This window comes from Drosophila suzukii, chromosome X (genome assembly GCF_043229965.1).
Source record: "Drosophila suzukii chromosome X, CBGP_Dsuzu_IsoJpt1.0, whole genome shotgun sequence".
NCBI classification, from domain to species: Eukaryota; Metazoa; Arthropoda; class Insecta; order Diptera; family Drosophilidae; genus Drosophila; species Drosophila suzukii.
The window spans coordinates 25,122,194-25,145,424 of NC_092084.1; the positions used below are offsets into that span (position 1 = coordinate 25,122,194).

At 39.0% G+C, this 23,231-nt stretch overlaps 2 protein-coding genes across 3 annotated transcripts in view; both read left to right on the forward strand.

The window, feature by feature from the left end:
* The first annotated feature begins 711 nt into the window (after nucleotides 1-711).
* Nucleotides 712-23,231, forward strand: part of LOC108010443 (cuticle protein 21.3) — a 29,735-nt gene continuing 7,215 nt past the window's right edge. Inside the window, exons 1-3 of one of the 2 annotated variants that reach the window (XR_011604600.1) lie at nucleotides 712-826; nucleotides 1,343-1,655; nucleotides 1,742-2,737. Coding sequence is in view for 1 of the 2 variants with exons in the window: in XM_070997382.1 (XP_070853483.1) it covers nucleotides 779-826 (48 nt within the window). In the remaining variant the exon portion in view is untranslated. Of the gene's footprint in view, nucleotides 827-1,342; nucleotides 1,656-1,741; nucleotides 2,738-23,231 lie in introns of those variants that run through there. The other variant, XM_070997382.1, reaches the window with a different exon arrangement.
* On the forward strand, nucleotides 11,757-13,770 carry Nepl6 (Neprilysin-like 6). Its single transcript, XM_017075284.4, has one exon. It carries the CDS (start codon nucleotides 11,782-11,784, stop codon nucleotides 13,750-13,752), a length of 1,971 nt encoding a protein of 656 aa, XP_016930773.2. The 5' UTR covers nucleotides 11,757-11,781; the 3' UTR covers nucleotides 13,753-13,770.

The following is a 23,231-nucleotide window of genomic DNA, read 5'->3' on the forward strand; positions in this document are numbered from 1 at the left end:
GGGCCACTTTCCTCGCAGCTGGCAATGCTCAGCCGTTGAGTTTCGCGCGCACCTCGATGGATTCAAAATGTGCGGGGTGGTTGGCTCTGCGATGAAATGGTTTACTTTTAATAGAGGGCTTTTCCACCACAATGCAACTTTCCAGCAATATGTATTTGTATATTGGCCTAATGGATCATTTTATAATTTTTTGTTTAAGTAATAATAATAATAATTACCTTTAAAATAAAATAAAGAAACTTGCCATGCGGATTCTTGAGGTTCTTGCGCAGCGCAAGTTAATTTCAGCAGGGTGCCCACTCTAACGCCCACAATTTTTAATGTTTTGTAAAAGTGTAAATGAGATTTTATTGTGATTGCCAATACCCATCTAAATGCCAAAAATGGTTTAAATCGAATCATATATAATAAAAAGGGCAATATCGAAAACATCAGATTTACTGAGTGCATATCTCCATCTCCCTCGGACCCCTATTAAATTCACTGAATGCCGATCACAAGAATGTTTGCCCACAAGTTTAACTCAAACAGCTTAATTTTGATCCAGGAATCACTCAGTTTCGCTTCCCGTCGATTCGAAAACAAAATGCTGCAAATCCGGTGATATAGAATGCCATGACTTTCCATTTGTTCGAACTTGGGTGTGCTCTGTCTATAAGGTTCATTTTCGTACGGCTTTCTGAACAGTTCACATCAATTCTTTCCTGAACTTACTTATCACGAAAACAAAACCCGAAATTTAATTTCATTTAAGTGTCAATTTGTCACAAGCGCCAAGATGCTGTTAGTACAAGTGGTTTTAAGTTTTGAAAATAGTCGAGATGTGGTGAGTCACATCAAATTTTCCAATACTTTTTCAAATATTACAAATATTTTAGTGGTTTTTTACATCACAATAATCGAAATTTAACATAGTGGTAATTTTTACACAACCCAATGTCAAAAGTCATATATCAAATATAATCAAAATATGGTGGGTTTAAGATTTTATATAAGCTGTTTTGCTAGAATATTCAAGTTCGTAATGACAGTTGTCAGTTCGTTTACTTCGACTGAATTTTTCCGAATAACATAACAAATCATACTAATTTCCGAATAGTTCATATCATTTCATATACTACTTTTGTAAAATCCTATAATTTTCTAGTTCTTTTACATTAACATAAAATACAAATTTCCGTAGTGTTATTTTTACACGAGCTAAAGTGTTTTTAGGTCCCAAATTCCTCTAGTATCGCGGCAATGGTAAAAATAAGCAAAGAGCTTTCAAAATAGCCGGCTTAATAATTTTGTTAGTGTGCTAATTTCGGATAATTTTAAAAGTTTCTCTTTTCTATCTAAGCCTTTGCACCAGCCAATCTTGTTTGAGATCGAGGATAACGCAAACATTCTGCATCTGCGCCAAAAGCTGGAGCCTATAACGGCGATACCCCTGTACGAGATTCAAATCGAAAAATTAGGCAAGGGAATAACCAATAACGAATTGATTTCTGATGTTTTGGGTGTGGGGACTTCGGAAGTTTTGGGAACGGACGCTGAACTCTGTCCTACACGGCAGCTCATTTGTGGCGAAGATAAAATTCTACAAACAAGCATATAAAAACGGACAACCGCTCAGCCACGAATACTACGGGCTTCCGCAAGAGATGATCAAGGTAAATATAAAGGCGGGCGAAATAATGCGATTATATTGGTATCCTTAACGTAATTTTTAATTTGGTGAAAACCATTCAATCCTTAGCGCAATGGTGGTCTTCTCACAGGACGATTGGGTCAAGTCGCGGATCCTGAGCCGACCTCGAGCTTCGATGAGGAGCCGCCCTATTGCGAGATCAGATCAGCGAATTTGCTCCAAAGAAGTGTAACTGTATCTGCTTAGCTTAAAAAACCATTTGCCTCTCCTGCTTTTCCTGATGGTGCGCCTAGCTGTAGCGTAGTCAAATCGATGTCGTCAATGTAGCCAAAGATCTACTCCAGATGGTTCCAGTTGGATATCATGTTCCGATCGAAAGGGCTCTTCAGATGGCACGCACTGCCCCGATGTTGGGGATATCGTTGCCCACCTGGACTTCGGCCTGTACTTCCTCAGCCGCCGCCTCGCCATCTTTGCGGAAACGCAGCTCCAGGTCTTTCAAGGCGCTCCAGCCCAAGCGCCACTCGTTATCAATAACCAGAATGCAGTTTAATTCAGAAGATTTGATCCAAAAAAACACGCCAATCCGGTAATGTAGAACGCCTAGCTTGGAAACTCCCATGCCTCGCCTGCTTTTGCTGATGGTACCCCAGCTGTAGAGCATCAATGCATAGTCAAATCAATGTCATCAATCTAGTCAGATATATTCCTGATGGTTCCAGTTGGATATCATGTTTCGCTCGAAAGGGCTCTTCAGCCCTCGCGCCACTCGTTGTCGATCATCAGAATGCAGCTTAATTCAGAAGTTTTTATCAAAATAAGGCCAATCCGGTGATGTAGAACGCCCTGACTTTCTATTTGTTCGAAATTGTGTGTGCTCCTGCCTAATGTTCATTTTCGTACGACATCCTAAACAGTTTGCATCAATTTTTTCTGAACCTGCTTTGTAAGCTATAAAAAATTTTTAAGTGCTACTTCACACCAACAACCCGAAATTTAACGAAGTGGTAAAATTTCACAAGCCAAAATGCTGTTAGTGCTACTCTTTTCAATGGGTGATGAACTCTGCATTTCGCGGAAACTCCAGAAAAACGGGCAACCGATTACCACCAATTCTACGTGTCTCCGCAAAAGGTGAGCAAGTGAAATACATTGATATTGCGATAAAATTGGTCCCTTAATGAGGGGTATCCTAAACGTAATTTTTAATTTGGTGAAATCCATTCATTCCTTAGCGATATGGTGCTGTCTTGCGGGACGATCGGCTCAGGTCGCGGAACCTTTCCAAAAATCTAACGAGAATATACCGGACAAAAAATTAGTTTTCGACGTTTTGCGCGTGGTTCAAGATTCGAGAATAGGTGCGGGCCTGTCCGTATTGCATGACAAATCTTGTGGCTTACCTATGGTTTTATAACCAAGTGGATATTAATGGGCAACCTATTGAGGGACAGTACCGCCAATTCTACGTGTCTCCGGATTCCTGTGCGTCAACCTCGAGCTTGGAGGAGGAGCAGCCAAGGGCAGTCTTCAGAGTAGCGATCATAATTGCTGGTGCTATTGTATAAATGTAAACTGCAGCCTACCGAAAACATATTTTATTAAAATAAATATATATTTAAAAAAATTAAAATTGCATTTATTAATATCAGCATTAATATTATTTCCTTGTAATACTGGGATTATTATTATCCTGGGTTTCGGATTAAATTTGGTTTGAATATCTTATTTTTATTAAATGGTATCTTTAACAAAGTTAACCATTCGGTAACCATTTTGATAGTAGTTGTGAAACCTTTATTTGAGATACGAGTAAATTGTATTTAAGAAAAATGTATCTTTCGTTTTAGAATTCTATGATGAGCAGGTATTGGTTTTTGTTTAGGGCAGCAAGTTCCATATGCAAAAAATTAACTTGGCAACATTGCATTTATTCAATTACTTTTTTGAAATAAACTACTATATGTTAATCAACGATATGCAACCATTTCGCGAACATCGTCTTTGTTATTTAGGACTTCTAGATCCCTCTTCGTTCGCCATCTTAGCTGCAACAATCTATTCTGTTTTCTAAAATTTTATTCTTTTCACTTTATTTTTTCGTCTGACTCTCACCTTTCCGCTTAAGTTGCGCCAATAAATTTGTGCTCTCAATGCTTTTAGTGCTCTACGGATTACCACACCTGCAGCCACCTCCTCGCTCCATTTCCGCGTCTTTGAAGCCGTGCACTTCCTCTGCTCCGGCGTTGGTCAAATGGGAAGTGCTATTCCCCACTTGGCCAATGGCCATTGACCATCATCATCATTACCGTCATCAGCGACTTACGCAACGCTCTTTATCAGCGAGTGCACGCGGAGAAAATACTGTGCACTATGTATACACAAGACATTAGGTTTTTTATTTTGTATATTTACTTGTATTATTTTAGTGATGCATTGTACACCATAAGTAATTATTTTTCAGCGAATTTATTTATATTTTTTAATGGCTTCTTTGAGTTATCAAACAACTAACTAATCCCTGTTCTGCAACTTTTCAATTTTCTAATATTTCTAGATAAATATAATATCTTGGGAGAAGGCCATTGAGCAAAATGTTTTAATTAAATACAACTAAAACCGACATAAGCTTTGAAACCTTAAATCCATAGGTACTATCAAATGAAAATAGTTATCAAACAACTTACTAACCTGTGTTCTGCAACATTTTAATTTTCTAATATTTATAGGTAGCTTCTACAAACGAAATATAATATCTTGGGAGAAGGTCATTGAGCAAAATGTTTTAATGAAATACAACTAAAATTAACTATTAAATCAAAATAGTTATCAAACAACTAACTAATCCCCGTTCTGCAACTTTTCAATTTTCTAATATTTATAGAGAGCTTGTACAAATGAAATAGAATATCTTGGTAAAGGCCATTGAGCAAAATGTTTTAATTAAATATAACTTAAATCAACTAAAACAAAAGCCATGAAACCTTAAATCCATAGGTACTATCAAATCAAAATAGTTATCAAACAAGTAACTAATCTCCGTTCTGCAACTTTTTAATTTTCTAATATTTCTAGAGAGCTTGTACAAATGAAATATAATATCTTGGTAAAGGCCATTGAGCAAAATGTTTTAATTAAATATAACTCAAACATAAGCCTTGAAACCTTAAATCCAAAGGTACTATCAAATTAAAATAGTTATCAAACAAATAACTAATCTCCGTTCTGCAACTTTTTAATTTTCTAATATTTCTAGAGAGCTTTTACAAATGAAATATAATATCTTGGAGGAAGGCCATTGAGGAAAATGTTTTAATTAAATACAACTAAAATCAACTAAAACAAAAGCCTTGAAACCTTAAATCCAAAGGTACTATCAAATCAAAATAGTTTTTAATTTTCTAATATTTCTAGAGAGCTTCTACACACGAAATATAATATCTTGGGAAAAGGCCATTGAGCAAAATGTTTTAATTAAATAAAACTTAAGTCAACTAAAACTTAAGCCTTGAAACCTTAAATCCATGGGTACTAAAACCATTTTCTCGTTGTGTGGATTGCACATTGCTAGTTGCTGGTTGCACATGGAACGTTGCACGTTGCACGTTGCCCGGCGGCCTGGCGGCCTTTCAATAAACCGGCCATAAAAATAAGGAGCTGCCGGGAGCGGTTCGATGCCTTTGGCTTTGTTTTCGCACTTAATGCCGCCGCCGCAGCGTGCTGAGCGTGACGGTAAATAAAGTGAAGTGGCCTGGAAGCGACGCACTGCAGCAGCAGCAGCAACAACAGCAGCAACAGCAACAACACCAACGGCAACAACAACGGCAACACCAACGGCATCCACTTTATTGCTGAGCCAAACACTGGCCCTGTTGCCAAGTCCAAGTTGCCAAGTTTGCTGCCGTCCAGTTGGCTTTTCTTTTTTAGGCCTCTTGCAGCCGGTGGAAAGCGGGTACATTAAGTGAATCGGAAATTCCTCTAAAAAAGAGGATTAAAGTATTATTGTTTAAGTCTGGGAAAACAACACTTTACTTTTGAACTCGTTCAACTAACAATTAGTTTCAAGGCACTTGCAATGAACTTTTTTAGGGTTTTAACATGAAATGGGATTTTCAGCACCTGCTTTTTACACCTTGAGTTGGGAAGCAGATCTTAAAGAAAACCTTGAATTGTACAGCTAATCTCTTAAGGATTGGCTTAAAATAATTTTATTTTAGTTCCTAAAAGGCATAAATAGTGTATAAATAAAAACATATTGATTTAAGTATGTGTTGTCCACTTAAATTTAAAGCAGTTATTGTGACACATTTTGGCATACAAACCGTAAACTCTCGTTAAAAACGATTAGACATGCAGACTGCGTAGAAGGATTAAACATTAAAGTTAGCTTTTAGGCCCTTCTAATTGAATATCCGCGAGCAAATCGATGGTTGACTATATAATATGAACTTTTTATTGCCATTATTGTTGCTATTAAATTTCATTACCTCATAAATTGTACTCTAATTCGGATTGCCCCTGCCCCAAGTATCCATTTGTAGCCGTGTGGTCTCTGGGCGGGCCTTTGAAAAAGAAGGGGTCCGACTGGAGGTCAGGTCGCCTGCCAACGCTTGTTTACGGATTTGTGGGCCAGAAGTGCTTAATTGCCTGAAACAAGGCCCGAACCAGTTGACCATGCCCATGCCCATGTGCAATGTGCAGTGTGCAATGTGCAACGTGCAGCGAAACCCCCCCCCCCCCCCCCACGAATGTGGCCAGTCGAATTTGGCCAAAATTGCCAACGGTCGTCGTTGTCGTCGTCGTCGCAGCAGCTTAATTGCTTTTTGTCCCGCCCTGCTGCACTGGAGTTTTGGCTTTAATGAGACGGCGGCTACGACTTTGGGTCTGTGGACCGCAGTGCGTATGCGTAATTAACACAGAAATCAAACTCGGCTTTGACTCGACAGCGCGCTGTGCAGGTGGGAATACAAAAAAGTATTCGGGAATAACAACCGGCGAGTTGCGAGCATGGCATGGTGGCCTCGAGGGATATATCGGGGGGTACACCACCCACACCACATACTCGTATACCCCAGATACACAAATACCCACATGTGTGTGCCGGCAAAGCAACAAGCGAGTATGTGCACCAGTGATATATCGCTCCTTAACCCCTGGGTGGTGAGGGGTTTTCCGCGAATTTTTCGATTTAATTGATAATTGAAAGACACACATGCAACGGATGCTACACTCGTACAATTTTTCTCTACATACTAGAAAATGAAATGTTCCTGAGATTAGTTTTGTCTTATTTAAAGAAAAATGCTCCTTAAAATTATTTTCTTTACATTTTGTAGGGTTTTTGTTCTTAAATGTAAAACTTTTTTTGAATAATACAAATTTTTCAGAGTATATGCCAATAATATTTAATCGATTTTGAGGTCAAATATCATATTTTGTGGTATATAAAAAACCACCATGAACAAGTGTATATAATCACTCGCTTAAAAGAAATGCTTTACAAAATGCATCCAAATCCGATTAATTTTTTTGTCTTTATTGTCTACTGAAATAAAAATATTTTTATAAATTAAGTTGAAGAATAATCACAAAAAATTTATAACAACTATTTTATTTTAAGCGCAATTTACCTTTGAAACAAAGACTATGAATTTATCCATTGCTTATTATTACTTATTTCTTGTTCAAAGGACAATTTCATTTTAAAGCAGAAACATCACCCTATATATATTTAAGAAAAATCGTTGTCATTAATAGGCTCATTATTGTAATTTTTTGATCTTCTTGTTTTTTTGCTTCTGAAAATTTCTGACCTTAAAGATTGCATTCCTGCTATTCCGAATTGCAATAAAAACAAAGCATACATTTTTCTTATCAGCTCATGTGATTCATATTTTAGGTTTATATAAATAAGAATCAATGACATGTTGATAAAGGTACATTTAAAAGACAACATTTTTTGCGGAGTCTCATCGATCAAAATCGTGATCTTATAAATTCCTTTTTGTTGTAATCTGGCAAAGAGTACCATAACTTTGATGAGAAGTTTTTAGTCTTAAAAATTTTGCACTAAGATACAAATTGATCGGATGTTGTAGAAACAATCATTTCACATTATAAAAGTTTCGCTGTATATGAATAAAATTTGCTTAGTGTAATGGCTATAACAAACAATTTTTTCCAAAGCTATGTATGTGTGAATCATGGTAAAATTCTTGCCATCGGGTGACTTTATGGTATAGCAACAACATTATTAATAGTATATATATATAGTAGGGTATACATTTTATTATTGTTAATTTTTTTCTTTCCTTTTTCAAATAATTTATTGGTTGCTTGTATATGATGATAAAGGGCTGTTGCAAGTGCTCAAAAAGGATCTTTCGAAAATGCGTTTTTATCTGCTCTAGGTGGTTCGGAATTAAGTTTCAAGGACGAACATATATACAAATGTATATACTTGCAATGGAATGCTTTGCGGCTGGAACCAACTTTCTACCATTTATTTTGCCGATATCTGCTATATGAACAAACGGAAAGTTAAAATGTTAATAGTAGGAAAATATGCATAGCAAATCTGCCGCAGTGACACGGTTTCTGTAATTAAAAGCATAATATGGATTAAGCTGCAATGGTGTATACATTTCGGCTTGCCGAAGATAACTTTCGATATGTATTTGTTTGGATAGTTAGTTTTAAAACTTAATTATACCTCTTACTTGTAGAGTAAAAGGGTATGTTGTATTCATCGGAAAGTATGTAACAAGTAGAATGATGTACCTTGTTTGTAGAATGTATGATTGCTGAGATTTCGAAAAAAATAAAGGCTATACAGTTGGTATGAAGCTTAAAGATTCTTGGTGCTTTTGGTAACGATAAAGTCTACCTAGCGACCACATTTTTGAAGATTTTTATTCAGTGTAAATTGAAATTGATTTTAATTATCAATACCTATTTAAATTCCAATAATCTTACCAATCGCAATACTATTAAAAAATGATGAATTAATAAGTTAGTAAGTGAAAAAAACCTTGCATGGTCAGTAGTACCGCTATCATCTGTTAGGTAGCTCCGGCCTTGGAATTTCAATTTAAAATTGGTCAACAATTACTTAGTTAGTTATCTGTGTAACGGATAACATATAGTCGAGGCACTTGACTATAGCGTGCTCTCTTGTTTTATCATTTATTGGGTAATCAACTTATTTTTAAAAAATTGAAATGTAACAATTTTCTCCCAAGAAAACTTTATATTCCTAAAAATGTAAATTTTTTTGGGTTCTATAAAACACTGGGTTAAATGTACTAGGGCACTCATTGAATACACAAACAGGCCATCATTGTGTTCTCCACGCCCTCCGACGGCAAAGTTTAAGACATTCGAGCGCAACTCTATAGCGAAATGGAAATGGATTCATAAATTATACAACACGGAGCTGTAGTACACATGAAATATGCGAATTAGGATGTAGGGGGCTCCCATCTGCCAGTCGAAAGCCATAACTCAGCACAATTGGCCAGAGGTTGGAGCAACAGTCGAAGAAGAAGGCCTTCCTCGGGTCTATCAGTGTCCATCAACCGGGTGGAAGACGCCTCCTCGGGCGCCATTCTCCAGCATCCTGCGTTGCCAAGGACAACTGCATATGGAGGGCTTCCTGGTCCAGGCCAAACTAATAAACCAACTCAATTAGGAGGCTGCCGAAACCAAAAAAAAAAAAAACTTCAGGCTATCGCGAAATTCAGGATAATACAAACGAAGAGCCTGCCGACTGGATAATGCTCTTTTGGATGTTATTGGTTGTTAGCCAGGTGCTCTGGCCGACAAAATGTACAAACCAATTGGTAGATTGGCAAATTGGGCTCTCAATTTGCGCATTTTTCCTCCTAACAATACGTTTCTCTCTTTATGGCTGTAGAGACCAGTATGCCCTGAGCCTACATAGGTTCCGGCCTATAAATACCCCATCAACATTTCGGACCGCGCATTTTTGCGGCTGCTTAGCGTCTGTCCCCGAAATATGTATGCCCATATGTGTATGGGCGAATATCAATAAAGTAAACTAATTTAATTAAAAGGCCGTGGGCGGAGGGCGTGGCACGATTTGGACCTAGTTTGGACCGACAAAATTGGGTCACCAGGCCACCCAGAGATGGTTGTCGGATAAGTTTGGCTGGGAAACACCGCGCCTGTCGCCAAACCCAAGTGCAGGTGGCAATTATTTATGCACCGAGTGATTTGTCGCTTAATACGCGTCGCGTTTCGCATAAGCTGACACTCGAGATACACTGCCTCGTTGGTGTTTGGTTTTCACCATTTTTATAAATATTAAATGTCTAACTCAATGAACTCGATACAATGAAACCTTCCTTCTGTAAGCCCAAGTTTTTTTATTCTTGCAGCAGTAGATTTGTTTATGAATTGGCCTAAAATTAGACGCATATCGTTCCGCCACCACCTTATTCGGCTGATTCAGGAGGGAAAAAACCGAAGAGGAGGAAGAAGGATTATTTGGCATGTTTCGAGGATTGGAAAAAACGTTGGCACAAGTGTATTATATCGAGAGGGGATGAAATTGATTTAGACGAATATATAAAGATTTTTAATTTTACAAATAAAATACTCCTTACTTTTTGCCCACTGTAGTATAGTCGGCTGATCAAAAAACCCATTTAATTCAAAATGCTGAAATCAGAAACAAGTGGAATTGTATTTCCATTAATTTTTTTACCCTTGCTATGGGAGCTATAGGATATAGAGGTTCGATCTGGACGGTACTAGCTGCAAGTTATTCACCAATTGCTTTAAAACTGAGAGACTTGTTTGTAGAAAGGGCCATACATACGGATAGATGGACATGGCTAGATTGATCCGGCTGTCAACGCTAACCAATAATATATACTCGTATACCCTATGGGGTCACTGCGTTGCAATCTTCTGCCCGAAACTATAATACCCTCTTAAAGAGTATAAAAATGCTGCAAGCATTAAACAATCCAACTGAGTGTAATAGCGATAAGATAGCAAAGACTTTCTTGCATCTAGCTCCAACTGAATTGCGTATACGCAGCGTTGCTTAAGTGCATAATTGCAGCACTTAGGCGCAATTTGCGGTGATTTTTAATTGCTGGCGGCCTCTTAAATGGATGCCGTCAACAAGTAAAAACTATTTGGCCAAGACTCCCGACTAGCAAATACCCTCTCTTGGAAAACATTTACATTGTGTTTTGTGAAGAGCATTGCTGAGAAATATAAAATAATAAGCAATCACTGAAATAAGAAAGATTGTAACGTACTTCACCTCAAGTAGAAAAAATCATATGCAAAAACAAGAGGGAACGCCATTGTCAAGTGCCTCGACTATCAGATACCCGTTACTCAACTAACCAACATCCAACTAAATATACCTTCAAGTAGAGTCGATGAAACATCGATGTTTATCGCTGGGCTTTTTGGCTACGAATCTCTTAAGCAAAGTAAATGGCAAGTGAAGGGAAACTCATGACCAGTTAATAGTGGTTGTCGCATCGAATTTTGAATTAGTAAAATAAGTAGTATTATTTTTTGCAGTTGGTACATTAGAGTCATTGATTAAATGCTCTTTTTGGTTTTCATTACCGACTTATCCCAGTGTTTTTCCTTTAAAGACTTAACCTTATCTTTTCCTTGAAAGGGTGTTTACAAGTCTTCGCAATTGTTAGACTATTCTCTGTTCGTTTTTCGCTTTTTGGCAACAACATTGTTTACGAAAATCGAAGCTCAATGCCCACTTCCTATAGACGATGCCCCGACCTCCAGTGAGATCATCGTGCTCGAAGGCGATAAAGTGCCGCAAGTATATTACTTTTTTGTGTATTTCGTACTAGTCACAGACTAGTGGTCTGGATGCCAACCGGGGCATACCAATCAAGAAGAACCCGACCTGAACAAACTATTGAACTTGCGAATGTAATGATCACTGAGTCACACAAATAAAAGTAGGTGCAGAGCAGACTTCAACGTCACGGGCAAATTATTTTTTCACATCTTAATCGAGGATGCTTTGGGTTATCTCTTGCACAAGCTATCAGCTATTCCCCTGTCAGAGTGATACTCACATGGCAGTCGGTACTAGTAATCTGGGTTCTTGATTCAGTTTGCTCACCGCAGTGATGTGGATTGCCTGGCTGTTGTTCGTTCCCATTTGTGCTGCTGCCACAGCGCGAAAAGTCAGTCCCGAGGCCAGTCCCAACACCCGGCTGATGGACAACATCCTCAGCTATATGCAAGAGGATGCCAGTGCATGCGACAATTATTTCGAGCATGCGTGTGGCAAGTACGCTGCGCGTCATATCGACGATCCCTTCACCGAGATCACACAGATGCTGGACCACAGGGTGAACCAGAAGCTGGTCCAACTAATGGCCGAGCTCCATCAGGGCTCCCAGGCGCCAGGCTTCAATGAGTCGAGCGTGGAGGCCAAGGTCCTGCGCTTCTACCTCAACTGCCGCGATGCCCCACAAAGCTCACGCGGAACAGAAAAGTACCTCAGACGGGCTCCTCCGGACGAGGGTCTCACATGGCCGCAGTTCAGCCACCGTGGGACACCCTGGCCCGAGGATCAGTTCAAGTGGTTGAAGACCCTGGGCCATCTCCACCGCTACGGCCTCAGCAATGTTTTGGTGGATGTGTTGGTGGGCCCGAATTTCCAGAACAGCAGTGAGTTCGTATTGACCCTCAGTATGCCCAGTTTCAAGGGAGAAGCGCATCACTTGCCCAGTTTCGTGAATACACTTGCAACGCTTCGGGTCATGGGAGTGCCTTCGAATAGTGTAAAGCCCCTCGCGCGGAAAATAAGAAGTTTGGAAAGAACTGTACTGGTCTTAGCTGAGTCTCAGGACGACGATGATAGCCAATTCCTGAGTGTGGACCAGTTGCGGCGCGTAACAGGCCAGGATTGGCAGGGGTTCGTCGAGTTAGTAGTTGGTCACAGTATCACCCCTGACTTCCGGGTGCAGGTGGAGAATTTACCCTACTTGAACGCCCTGAAACGCCTGATGAACTCCACAGATGCCCAGACGTTGGTTCACTATATCATGACCCGATTCGTGCTCTACCTCCTGGAAGACACCATGGACAGCAATGAGCCCATCGAGTGCATCAAGGATATGCGCCGTAGCATGGGTCTGGCCTCAAACCTGGTCTACAAGGAGCGTTTCCTGGACCCCCCCGGTACTCTGCCGCAGTACACCCAGCAGGTAATGGAGGTCTTCGAGCAATTGCGTCGGCAGTTCCTGCTACAGATCGAAGAAAACCGCCTGGGGCTGACCGGTGAGCAGAACAGGATAATCGCCATGAAGGCTCGGGATATCGTCGTTAACATTGGTAACATGCCCAGGGGCCTTGACCTTCGTAGCTTTGTTAGCCGGCACTATGCGGACCTGGTGTTTCCGTCGGCAAACTTAGACTACAGTCGGGAGCATCTCAAAGTACTGGAGTTCCGAACCAGAAAGAAAATGGAACAACTTGACCATCCATTGCCAAGTGCCGATGAATACTTCTATTTAGCGGATCCGGATACGGCCATGAGCTCTAGCCCATACTACTTAGTGAACCAAAACACCATTATCGTGCCACACGGATCTCTGCAGGAGCCGTTCTTTGTACCGGACAGCCACGGCGTGTTCAAGTACAGCCTGCTGGGGTTCGTTCTTGCCCATGAGCTAATCCATTCCGTGGACACCACCGGTCTCCTGTTCGACAGTCACGGAAACTTTCACGACGTTGGCCCCGAAATATTGAACTCGCCGCGTTTCGAGGCAGGATTGCAGTGCATGAAGCGTAGCAAGACGCCGTACCTTGACGAGCGTATTGCGGATATTGCCGGGCTGGAACTCGCCTACTCCGCCTACTTCCAGAACACCAAGGACGGAAACTACTCAGACTTTACCAACATTCCCCCGCAGCAGATCTTCTTTCTCAACCTGGCTCAGTTCTTCTGCGGAGACGGCGACCCAAATAACTTCGTTGATCACGACAACGACCAGATGCGCTTGCAGCAAATGCTGAACGGGTTCGCACCGTTCCACAGGGCTTTTGGTTGTCAAAGCAGATTTCAGTCCGAAAAGTGCCAGCTGTGGTAAGCAGAACTTTGATGGTGCCTCACCACTATATAAACTTTCGTGGCGCTATAACAATAAAAATAGTAAATAATACAACACTTTTTGAAATTTGCTTTAATGTTATTGGGTTTCACATTATACAAAAAAGAAAGCAAATTTCAGGACACCAAAGTTCGTATACCCTTGCAGATCGTTTCTATAGCAGCTAGTCCTATTTTTCAAAATGCGAAATGAATTTCAAAAATATAAAAATTTTACATTTATATTGTACACACATAAAATCGTTTGCTAAAATTGACGAATACAATAGTACAGCGGTCTCCAACCATCGAATTGTCAATTTTACCCATCCAATAGTTACTCTTACTTAATACGTAAACGTACACCCAGAAAAAAATCCGTTCGAAACGTTCAAAAATCAAGACCAAACGTTGTCAAAAAGTGCGTGAGCCCGTTTGTTGACAGTTCATGAACGGTCGTTCGTAAAATGTGACCGGAACTTTAGGTCGGGTTCCGAACGAATGGTGTCAGTTTAAGAACATTTCGGGCTTAACCTGAGAACATAAAAATCTAAAAAAAACGAGGTTTGTTTACACGCTAGACTTTCTGGACGCCTGGTAGAGATTTATTAAATTTCCCACCTTATATTTTGTTATTGCTAGAATTCAATGTATTTTGGTTATTTTGCTGAAGACAAAGAATTTATTATTAATAGAAGTACATATAAACATTAGAAATAATATTTTAATAAAACTTACAATTCACAACCGTCTTCTTGCGGACTCGAACCTGTGCTTCCATGAGTCGGAGGCGGACGCTCTAGCAGCTGGACCACCGAGCGATTTTTTCGAGTGCGGAAAATCGGGACACTAGACCTACATACATGTTTTTATGAACGATGTTGATAATTTATCGATTTCGATAGACTTTACCGCGTTTATCGCAGCTTTTTCATGAACGGCGTTCGATATCTGAGAACATTTTTCGCAATTTGGAACCAAGTTGTTCGTCGGTAGAAATTGTTACCAACACCGTTCGATTTTCGTGAACAAACGTTCGAAATGTGAGAACTAAAAATAGAGAACGGATTGTTCGCATTTCATGAAAAATGTTCTTGATTTTTTTCGTTCTTTTTTTTCTGGGTGTAAGCGTGACTATAAAAAAATTGTTATGTAACTATAAAAAGGGTTAGAATGGATAATCCGTGGATTATAGTTAAATGACTATATTATAGTTATCTAACCCTTAAAATATAGTTAGTGCACTTTTTATAGTAAATACATACCTAAAAAAGTTATAAAATAATTAATGGAATTCATATAAAGGTTATTTATAAGCATAATTAAAAAGGTATTTTGTAAATTGCCCATTTTAAAAGTGACTTTCAGCTAGTGTGGAAGAATGTTGAACACTTTAGAGAATATATGTTTTAAATAAAGTCTGAACTTTTCATAGTTTGGCTTGGGACTCTAGGTGTACAAGACCCAGTTTGGGACAACACGTTAGAGAAAATTTGTAAAGTTATTGTGGCATACTTTTGTGAGGAAGATATTACGTTTCGATAACTATTATTGATAGTTAATTAACTATTTACTATTGTCATAACAAAATGCACATATCATATCATATGTTAGTAGTGACTTAACTATTAAATAGTAAGCAAAGCAAAAATAAATACAACCATTTTAAATGGTAAAGTACAATTTTTATTGCTACTAAACTACTCTTTTACCAACCAAATTTTTTGAGAATATATATTCTTTATTCTTTTCCCGAATACAATATACAGTTAACTCTACGAGTAACGGGCATAATAAATTTGATATTCTGATAATTGATAATCCCAAGAGGATAAGATAATTTGACAAACAAGAAAGGCAGCTAACTTCGGAGAGTCGAAGTGTATATACCCTGGAGCAATGTATATACAGAGCTTCTGAAAGTTCTGACATATTAAAATGATCATGTTCCAATGAGTAGAAGCTTATACTTCACAATACACCAAAGCTATAATTTTTACAATTTTTTGTAAAATTTTTTTGCGATCGTTCTTATGGGAGCTATAGGTTATATTTGTCCGATCCTGCTAGTTCCGACTCATATAATACCTTTAATAAAATAACAACTGGGAAGGTTTCAATCCGATAGCTTTAAAACTGAGAGAAAAGTTTGCTCAGAAGCTAGATCGACTTGTCTAGTGATGTTGATCTAGAATATAGATACTTCAAGGGGTCGGAAAAGTCTTGTTCACTGCGTTGCAAACTTCTGACTGAAATCAATATAGCCCCTGGTGTAAAACACCGAATCTTTATATAAAACAGAATACTGTGCACTGCAGTATTAGCTTCCAGTACCAACAACAACACAACTTTCATATGAAATTAAAATCAAGATGTGTGTGTCAAATATGTCATATTTTAAAGAGCTTGATGTCATTATAATGCCAATATTTCATGTGATTGCAGATGAAATGATATCATTTTTAAAGGATATGCACATGTCACAACTTCAGAATAGACTTTCCACCCGAGCAATTGTTCAGTATACTGCGATGGCTCGTCTAGTCAAATGGTGTTTATACATCTTATATTTTATCGGGCGCACTACAGGCCTTATAAACTTTGAGGTGGATTTGAAAACGGGTCGACCTAAAGTTACTAAAAGAGCTACAACATGTGCAGTTTGCTTGCAAATACTCATCCTCATCTCAGTTACTTACCAGCTGATAAAAACGGAGTTTTTCTCCATGTCCTTAAAGAATGCTAACGCTCTTCATGAATACGCGTCTCTTTTTATAGAATGCTCTCGACTGATTTGTGTTATCGTGGCTTTGGTCAGTCGTTGGACTCATCGTAGGAACTTCATTCGACTCTACAACTCGTTCCGCCGGCTTTTTCAAAACCATCCGGATATAGTCCAGTATTGCCAAAGAAGCATCATTAGCAAGTGCCTCTGTGTTAAAATATCGGAGATAATACAAGTTGTGGCTATTTATTATCTAATAACATACAATCTTACCATAGACGGTTGTATAGGCGTTTGGAACATGATGAGCATAACGCTTATAGTAAATGGAGTTGCTACCCAGTTTTTTATTGCTATGGCCAGTCTTCGAGGGCGCTATATCCTTCTTAATAAGGATTTGAAAGCGCTTCTATCCGAAACACAAGCCCTTAATCCTTGCAAGAGTGGAGTGTTTATGACCACTTGCTGTAGCCTTGCCGATCGCTTTGAAGAAATATCTAATTCCCAATCTGAGTTACAAGCTCACATAAAATGGTTTTTAAGAACCTACCAAGTTGAGGTCGTGATCACGACCATCATTAGTTATTTAAGCTTGGTGGGAAATTTTTACGTCTTATTCATCTTTAGAACAAACGGGAGCTGGATTATAAATTGGCCGAAGAACGTAGCAGTTTATTTTATTTTATGCACAGCCTATTACTTCATTGACTATCTGCTTAACATGTACAATATATTTTACGTGCTAGAAGCTCACGAAGAGATGGTGCAACTGCTAAGTCAACGGACTCTCTTCAAGCAAGGTTTGGATCAAAGATTGGAGGCAGTTGTGAGTCAAAAAGAGCACCAATAACCTTTAAGTTAATACATTTTCTTTCAGATTGAATCCTACACACTGAACCTGGCCCGAAACCCAGTAGAAGTTAGATTTCTTGGCTTATATAGCAGTGACAGATTTGCATCATTTGCCATACTTAACTCTTTTTTGAATCACATAATACTACTATTACAATATGAAATTGAACACTGTTAAAACTGTTAAATATAAATAATGCCGCTTTAACTAAAATTTAAAATACAAATAAAATAAAGTGAGTTTGTGAGAAATGCTTCTGAATTTGTATTAATTGAAATTAAAAGCAGAGTAAAGCGTGTCTGATAGTCGAGGCACTCGACTTAACCGTTTCTTCTTGCTTGTACGTTATGTTTATACCTGTTACTCGTAGAGTAAAAGGGTATACTAGATTCGTCGGAAAGTATGTAACAGGCAGAAGGAAGCGTTTCCGACCCCATAAAGTATATATATTCTTGATCAGGATCACTAGCCGAGTCGATCTAGCCATGTCCGTCTGTCCGTCTGTCCGTCTGACCGTCTGTCCGTCTGTCCGTCTGTCTGTCCGTCCGGATGAACGCTGAGATCTCGGAAACTATGAGAGCTAGGCTATTGAGATTTGGCGTACAGATTCCTGAGCTTCTTACGCAGCGCAAGTTTGTTTCAGTAGACTGCCACGCCCACTCTAACGCCCACAAACCGCCCAAAACTGTAACTCCTACAGTTTTGATGCTAGATAGAAAATTTTAACTGAAATGTATTGTTCTCATCAATACCTATCGATTGACCTAAAAAAAAGTTTGCCACGCCCACTTAAACGCCCACAAACCGCGAAAACCTGTGACGCCCACAATTTGCATGCTAGATAAAAAATTTTAACTGAAATGTATTGGTGTCGTCAATACCTATCGATTGATCCAAAAATAATTCTGCCACGCCCACTCTAACGCCCATAACGCTTAAATCTGTCTACCGCCGGTAGGTGGCGCATTTTAATTTCGCTTTGCTGCTTGCATATCTCCATTTCCCTTTGAGTAACGGGTATCTGATAGTCGAGGTACTCGACTATAGCGTTCTTCCTTGTTTAGGTATAAATTCATTCCATTCCAATGGATTAATCTAATCTTAGTGAGCTTAGTTGGCAATTTTTAATAATATCCTTAAGATATCCTTATTTGGCACTTGAATATTAATTAAAAGAATGTAGGTAGTCCCATTCCCAAATCCATGTTGTAAACATATAATTAAAATACAAATTCTCTGAGTCGCTCATAAACAAAGACAACTCGAGTTTCCAGCGCATTTCTGCGAGATAAAATATTGCCTCTACCTCGAGACCCCCGGCTACTTGGCCATTCCTCAAATAATCTCGTTTCCCAACAATAAATGAAATTAAATGAGAAACAAAGTGAAAATCAAGTCAAACGCAAGAATGTGCCATTATTGTTTTTTCTGGCTTGTTTTTTTTATTTTAGCTGTTTTGAATATTCTCATTACTGCGATGGAATAATAACAGTGAGGAAAAGTCTGAAAATAATAAATACGCAGATTGCACAACAAATTAACGCAGGGGGCGGCGTGGGCGTGGCATGTCGGGGGCACTGCCCACTTGTCAAGCGTTTCTATATCGCAGCTGTGGCATCGACAAAAAAAACGGCCCAAAAAAGAAAAAATAATTCTCAGAAAATACGAAAACACAAGATGAAGACAGCAAGGCAGCAAGACAACAAAGGCGCACGAACCAAGTGAACAAAGGCGGCTCGAATCTGGCCAAAAAGATCTGGCAACACGGAGGTGCGGCCGCCTTTTGCCTATTGATTTTGTAATTGAAGGTTAGATTTTAATGCTCTCGGCCAAGCAAAAGTGTGAGTGCTTGCAGTTAATAGCGCGTAATATCATACTATCAGGACATTGCTCCAGTTTCGGTTCGCCGGGCCACGCCCTCGAACAAGTTTGCTGCCCCTCGATGGGATGGCGATGAATGGCGCAATCTGTGGGGCCATTGGACGCACTAAGGTGGCGACCACTGCGAACTGGTAAGATAGCCATTAGAATTCGCACAAAAACAGCAGAGAGTGCTCTTAATAGCTGCAATGCGATAAATGGCCGTTTAAACAGCTCAGTTCTAAGTTAAGCGACCGAAACGCTTGGGGGGAAACGATTTCTAAAGATTTTAATGGGGTAAAGTATTCAAATAAAGACATTCATATATTGTCAGCGATAGCAAACTTTACTTTTAAAGAATTTAAAGAGCGGTAAAAATGTAAGGTCAACAATATTAAACATAGAAAATATTTTAGAAGTAAATTTTCATCAGTCTAATTATTTAGATGTTACATAGGGTTTTTGGTCCAAAAACAATCATAATGATATTTTTTAATATTTTGAATTATATTGAATGCTTACATGATTTGGTACATTTCAGGTTCATGTTTGCTTGGGTATATACAAAACCACACTTGAAATAATCAAAAACTCTTCTATAAAGACCATTTTATCGGAGACTCTAAAAGAGTACCCAACCGTTGGACATGATAACTGGTGTCAGGATCATCAGAAAATTATATTGTAATAATATAATATAACAATATCATGCTTTTTTGCTATTCTTTCTATTTCCTTCGTTGAAGCTGCAGATATTGAGATATACAATATCATATAAAAATATATATAATAACAATATTATATTATACTGTATATCTGAAAATCTCTATAACAATATTATATTATATTGTTTATCTCGAAATCTGCAGCTTGAACGAAGGAATGGGAAAGAAAAGCAAAACAGCTTGATAATATATTTCCAATTTCGCAGTATCCCAGTTCAGCAGTGACTTCAGGTTAAGTTGTACACTCTGTTCCAATCATCGGGAATGGGTCTGGTGGGTGGTCAGTGTCAGTCATCCCAGGCCATCCTGCCCATGTATCGCCATTGATATCGATGCCACGCTGACGCGGCGCTGTCAGGGTATGTCGGTCATTAATCTTCGCCTTTTGGAAATTCCACGCAAAACGCCAACAAAGGCAGGAATAGAAAACAGCATGTGTGATAATGGTCGAGTGTGTGCGGCCAAGTATTTAGGCAAATGTCGCCATTTCAAACCCCTGAAAACCCAGCTCCACAACGGACAATGGACGTGGAAACAATGACAGCATTGGGCGGCGGTTTCAAGAGCAACAGCAAAAACAGTAGTTAAGGGATGCCAACTGCAACGGCTGTCAGTCATTGTCCATCGCGGTGATACCCTGTAAATCTCATCTAGGACATGTTGATGTAGAAATTCCATTTCAAGGGTTTCAGTGGAAACCATTTCTAGACGCATATTTTCTTGGGATTTTAATTTCAAGATCTTACACAGAGCTGACATAACTGAATAAACAGACCTATTAATTTCTAATATAAACATATATATTTATATCAAAAAATAGGGAGATAGAGTGAAAAGTATATGCCTGTTGTAACCATAGCCGGTTTCAACCTACCTTACCTTTAACCTAAGATTTAATTCATAAAAATATTTACATAAATAATATGATATATATCAACCACTCTCGGATACAAAATCATATGTAAAATCATCAAGTTAATCATCATGTCTAATATATACCTCCGATTTGTCTGATACTTATTTTTATGGTTGGTGCGTTGGCCTCAAGATTTGCAAAAGGATATCAACATTTCGTCAGGAATCGATCCTTAGCCTTTTTCAAAAATTTCCCTGTGGCTTTGTTTGGCTTTGTTTTGCCTCGTCGTCTGCGCCTTTTTGACCCATATAGACGTGAAATGTTGCGCCCGACTGGACAGCACAGTGTGACGGGTGGGTGAACTGGGTGGTGGAGTGGGTGGTGAAATGGGTGGTTGGGAAAGTGGTGGCCCGCTGGCAAAAGGACATCGAGATGGCTATGCCTCGCTGCACTTGGCTGGCCCGGCTGCTTGTCCTGTATTGGCATTGCAATTATACAAATTAATGTCGGAGACAAAAAGCTCGCAGATTGCGACGCCCGCAGAGCTGGCATTGTGTATTTATCGCGGGCTCTATCGGTGGAATGGCAGTGATGGGCGGTAATTGAAACATCACGCCATTACACAATGGAACAGCGGGCTGCAAGGGCGTCGTTTCAAAGGGCGTGGCTCATCAACAATGACAATCGATGATTGCCGCTGCATCGGGAATTGACTTCGCCCCGCACTTTCACACTGAGCCAAACACAATAAAAATGTAAGAATGACGATGATTTATGGAGTGTTCCGAGAGTCTCTATTGCCACATTGATTGCAGGTGTAATTGCTGTGCTGTATCAAGCACAATAGCTAAGAGTTATGTAAGTAAGAACTATCTTATATATACTGATCAGGGGCATAGCCAGGGGGGCTTGGAAGACTTAAAACCCTTCTCCGAACCCCTTTTTCAGGAGAAGTCCCATACAGAAATTGAGTTTATAAGTGTGATACGAAACATTTGTTCGGAAACCGGCCCCTTAACCAAATTCTGACTGCGGTACTGATACTACTAACTCAAATAGAAACCAAAATCACATAAAAATTTTAATTTTCAATAATAACAACCAAGTTGGCCCGACTGAATAATCAACAGATAGTGAAAAGCTACCCCGAAGCCTAATGAATCCTTCTCTTTACTTTCGGGTTTCATAATATCACCTAATGAAATCGGTTTAGATGAAGTTAGCATAACAGTATTACCGAAATTCTTCTGTATGGTTATAAATGTGACTTAAGTGGTCGGAGACACTTTTTTCCGTGCACTACTACTCTGTCTCATTGTGTGCTTCCCCAGAATTGGCAATGCCAAAACAAGTGGCGCCATCTCCTGCTTGATAATGCTTTTACTGACCGCTCCTCCCGGAAAAACCCCGCTGTGCGTTTGAGCATTTGCTCTGAAGGTTGGCTGCACTTTTGCACCCAGATTCCGAACTCAGTTTCGGGAGTCCCACTCGCTCTCCTTGGCTGAGGTTCCCCCGGTTGACAGTTGGAAAATGCTAGCAATTTCCCAGCGTCGCCTTGGTTGCGAAACCTCTGTGAGCTTGCTCCCAGGCGGACAGCCAGCTGTGGGCCATTACATAACGCTCCCTGGCCCAGTCTACATGTGGCCCACACACAGAGAAATAGACGACTAAGCTGGCTTAAATTGGTAAATATATTATTATTGCCTCGTCAAAATAATAAAAAACCATTGTTCCATTCACAAACTACTTTAAAGAATACATTCGACTCTGCAAATAAGAAATTTTATTTTATTTTCTAACATTTTTAACAGTGAAAGTGGTGAAAGTACCATCCTAATTGTTGTGCGTTGAAGAAAAAAACACATATCGAAAATATTTTTTCGTAAAAATGCGACTAAGGCTCTGCGCATTGACGCCAAAGTTTATTACTCATACGTACTGTTGCCTTTAATCAAATATATTATTTTTACCTTTGTCACCTTTCCAACCAAAACAAAGTAGGTCATTTTTTAATGTTATTAACGGAGATCTTAAGGTTGATAATGTTGGGAAGGGGAAAATCATCAGTAACACCTGAAAATCATACAAAGTGTTTAGCTTTCAAAGGAATTTTGTACATTTGAAGCTATTATAAAAACGGGTAAGAACAGGATTTAATAAATTGGATCGCCCTGTTTTATGTACATAGTTTTAAAACTAATTTAAAACAAAAACACATAAAATTAAAATTATTAATTTGACTTAATATACTCAATTTACTAGACTGAAAAAAAAAAACTTAACTTTAATAATCAGATTTTATTTTATATGTATAATTGCAAAAACGATTGCTTAAACCATTTTCTCTCAGTGAGTTTATCTGTCCCTCGCCACGACAACGCACAAAGTGCGCATAAATTGCGAGCGACCCACAAAAAATTGTTAACCAGCAACAAAATGGCTTAGATCAGAAATCACAAAT

Coding starts and splice junctions, on each gene's coding strand:
- Nepl6 (XM_017075284.4), top strand. CDS start 11,782: ATGTGGATTGCCTGGCTGTTGTTCGTTCCCATTTGTGCTGCTGCCACA.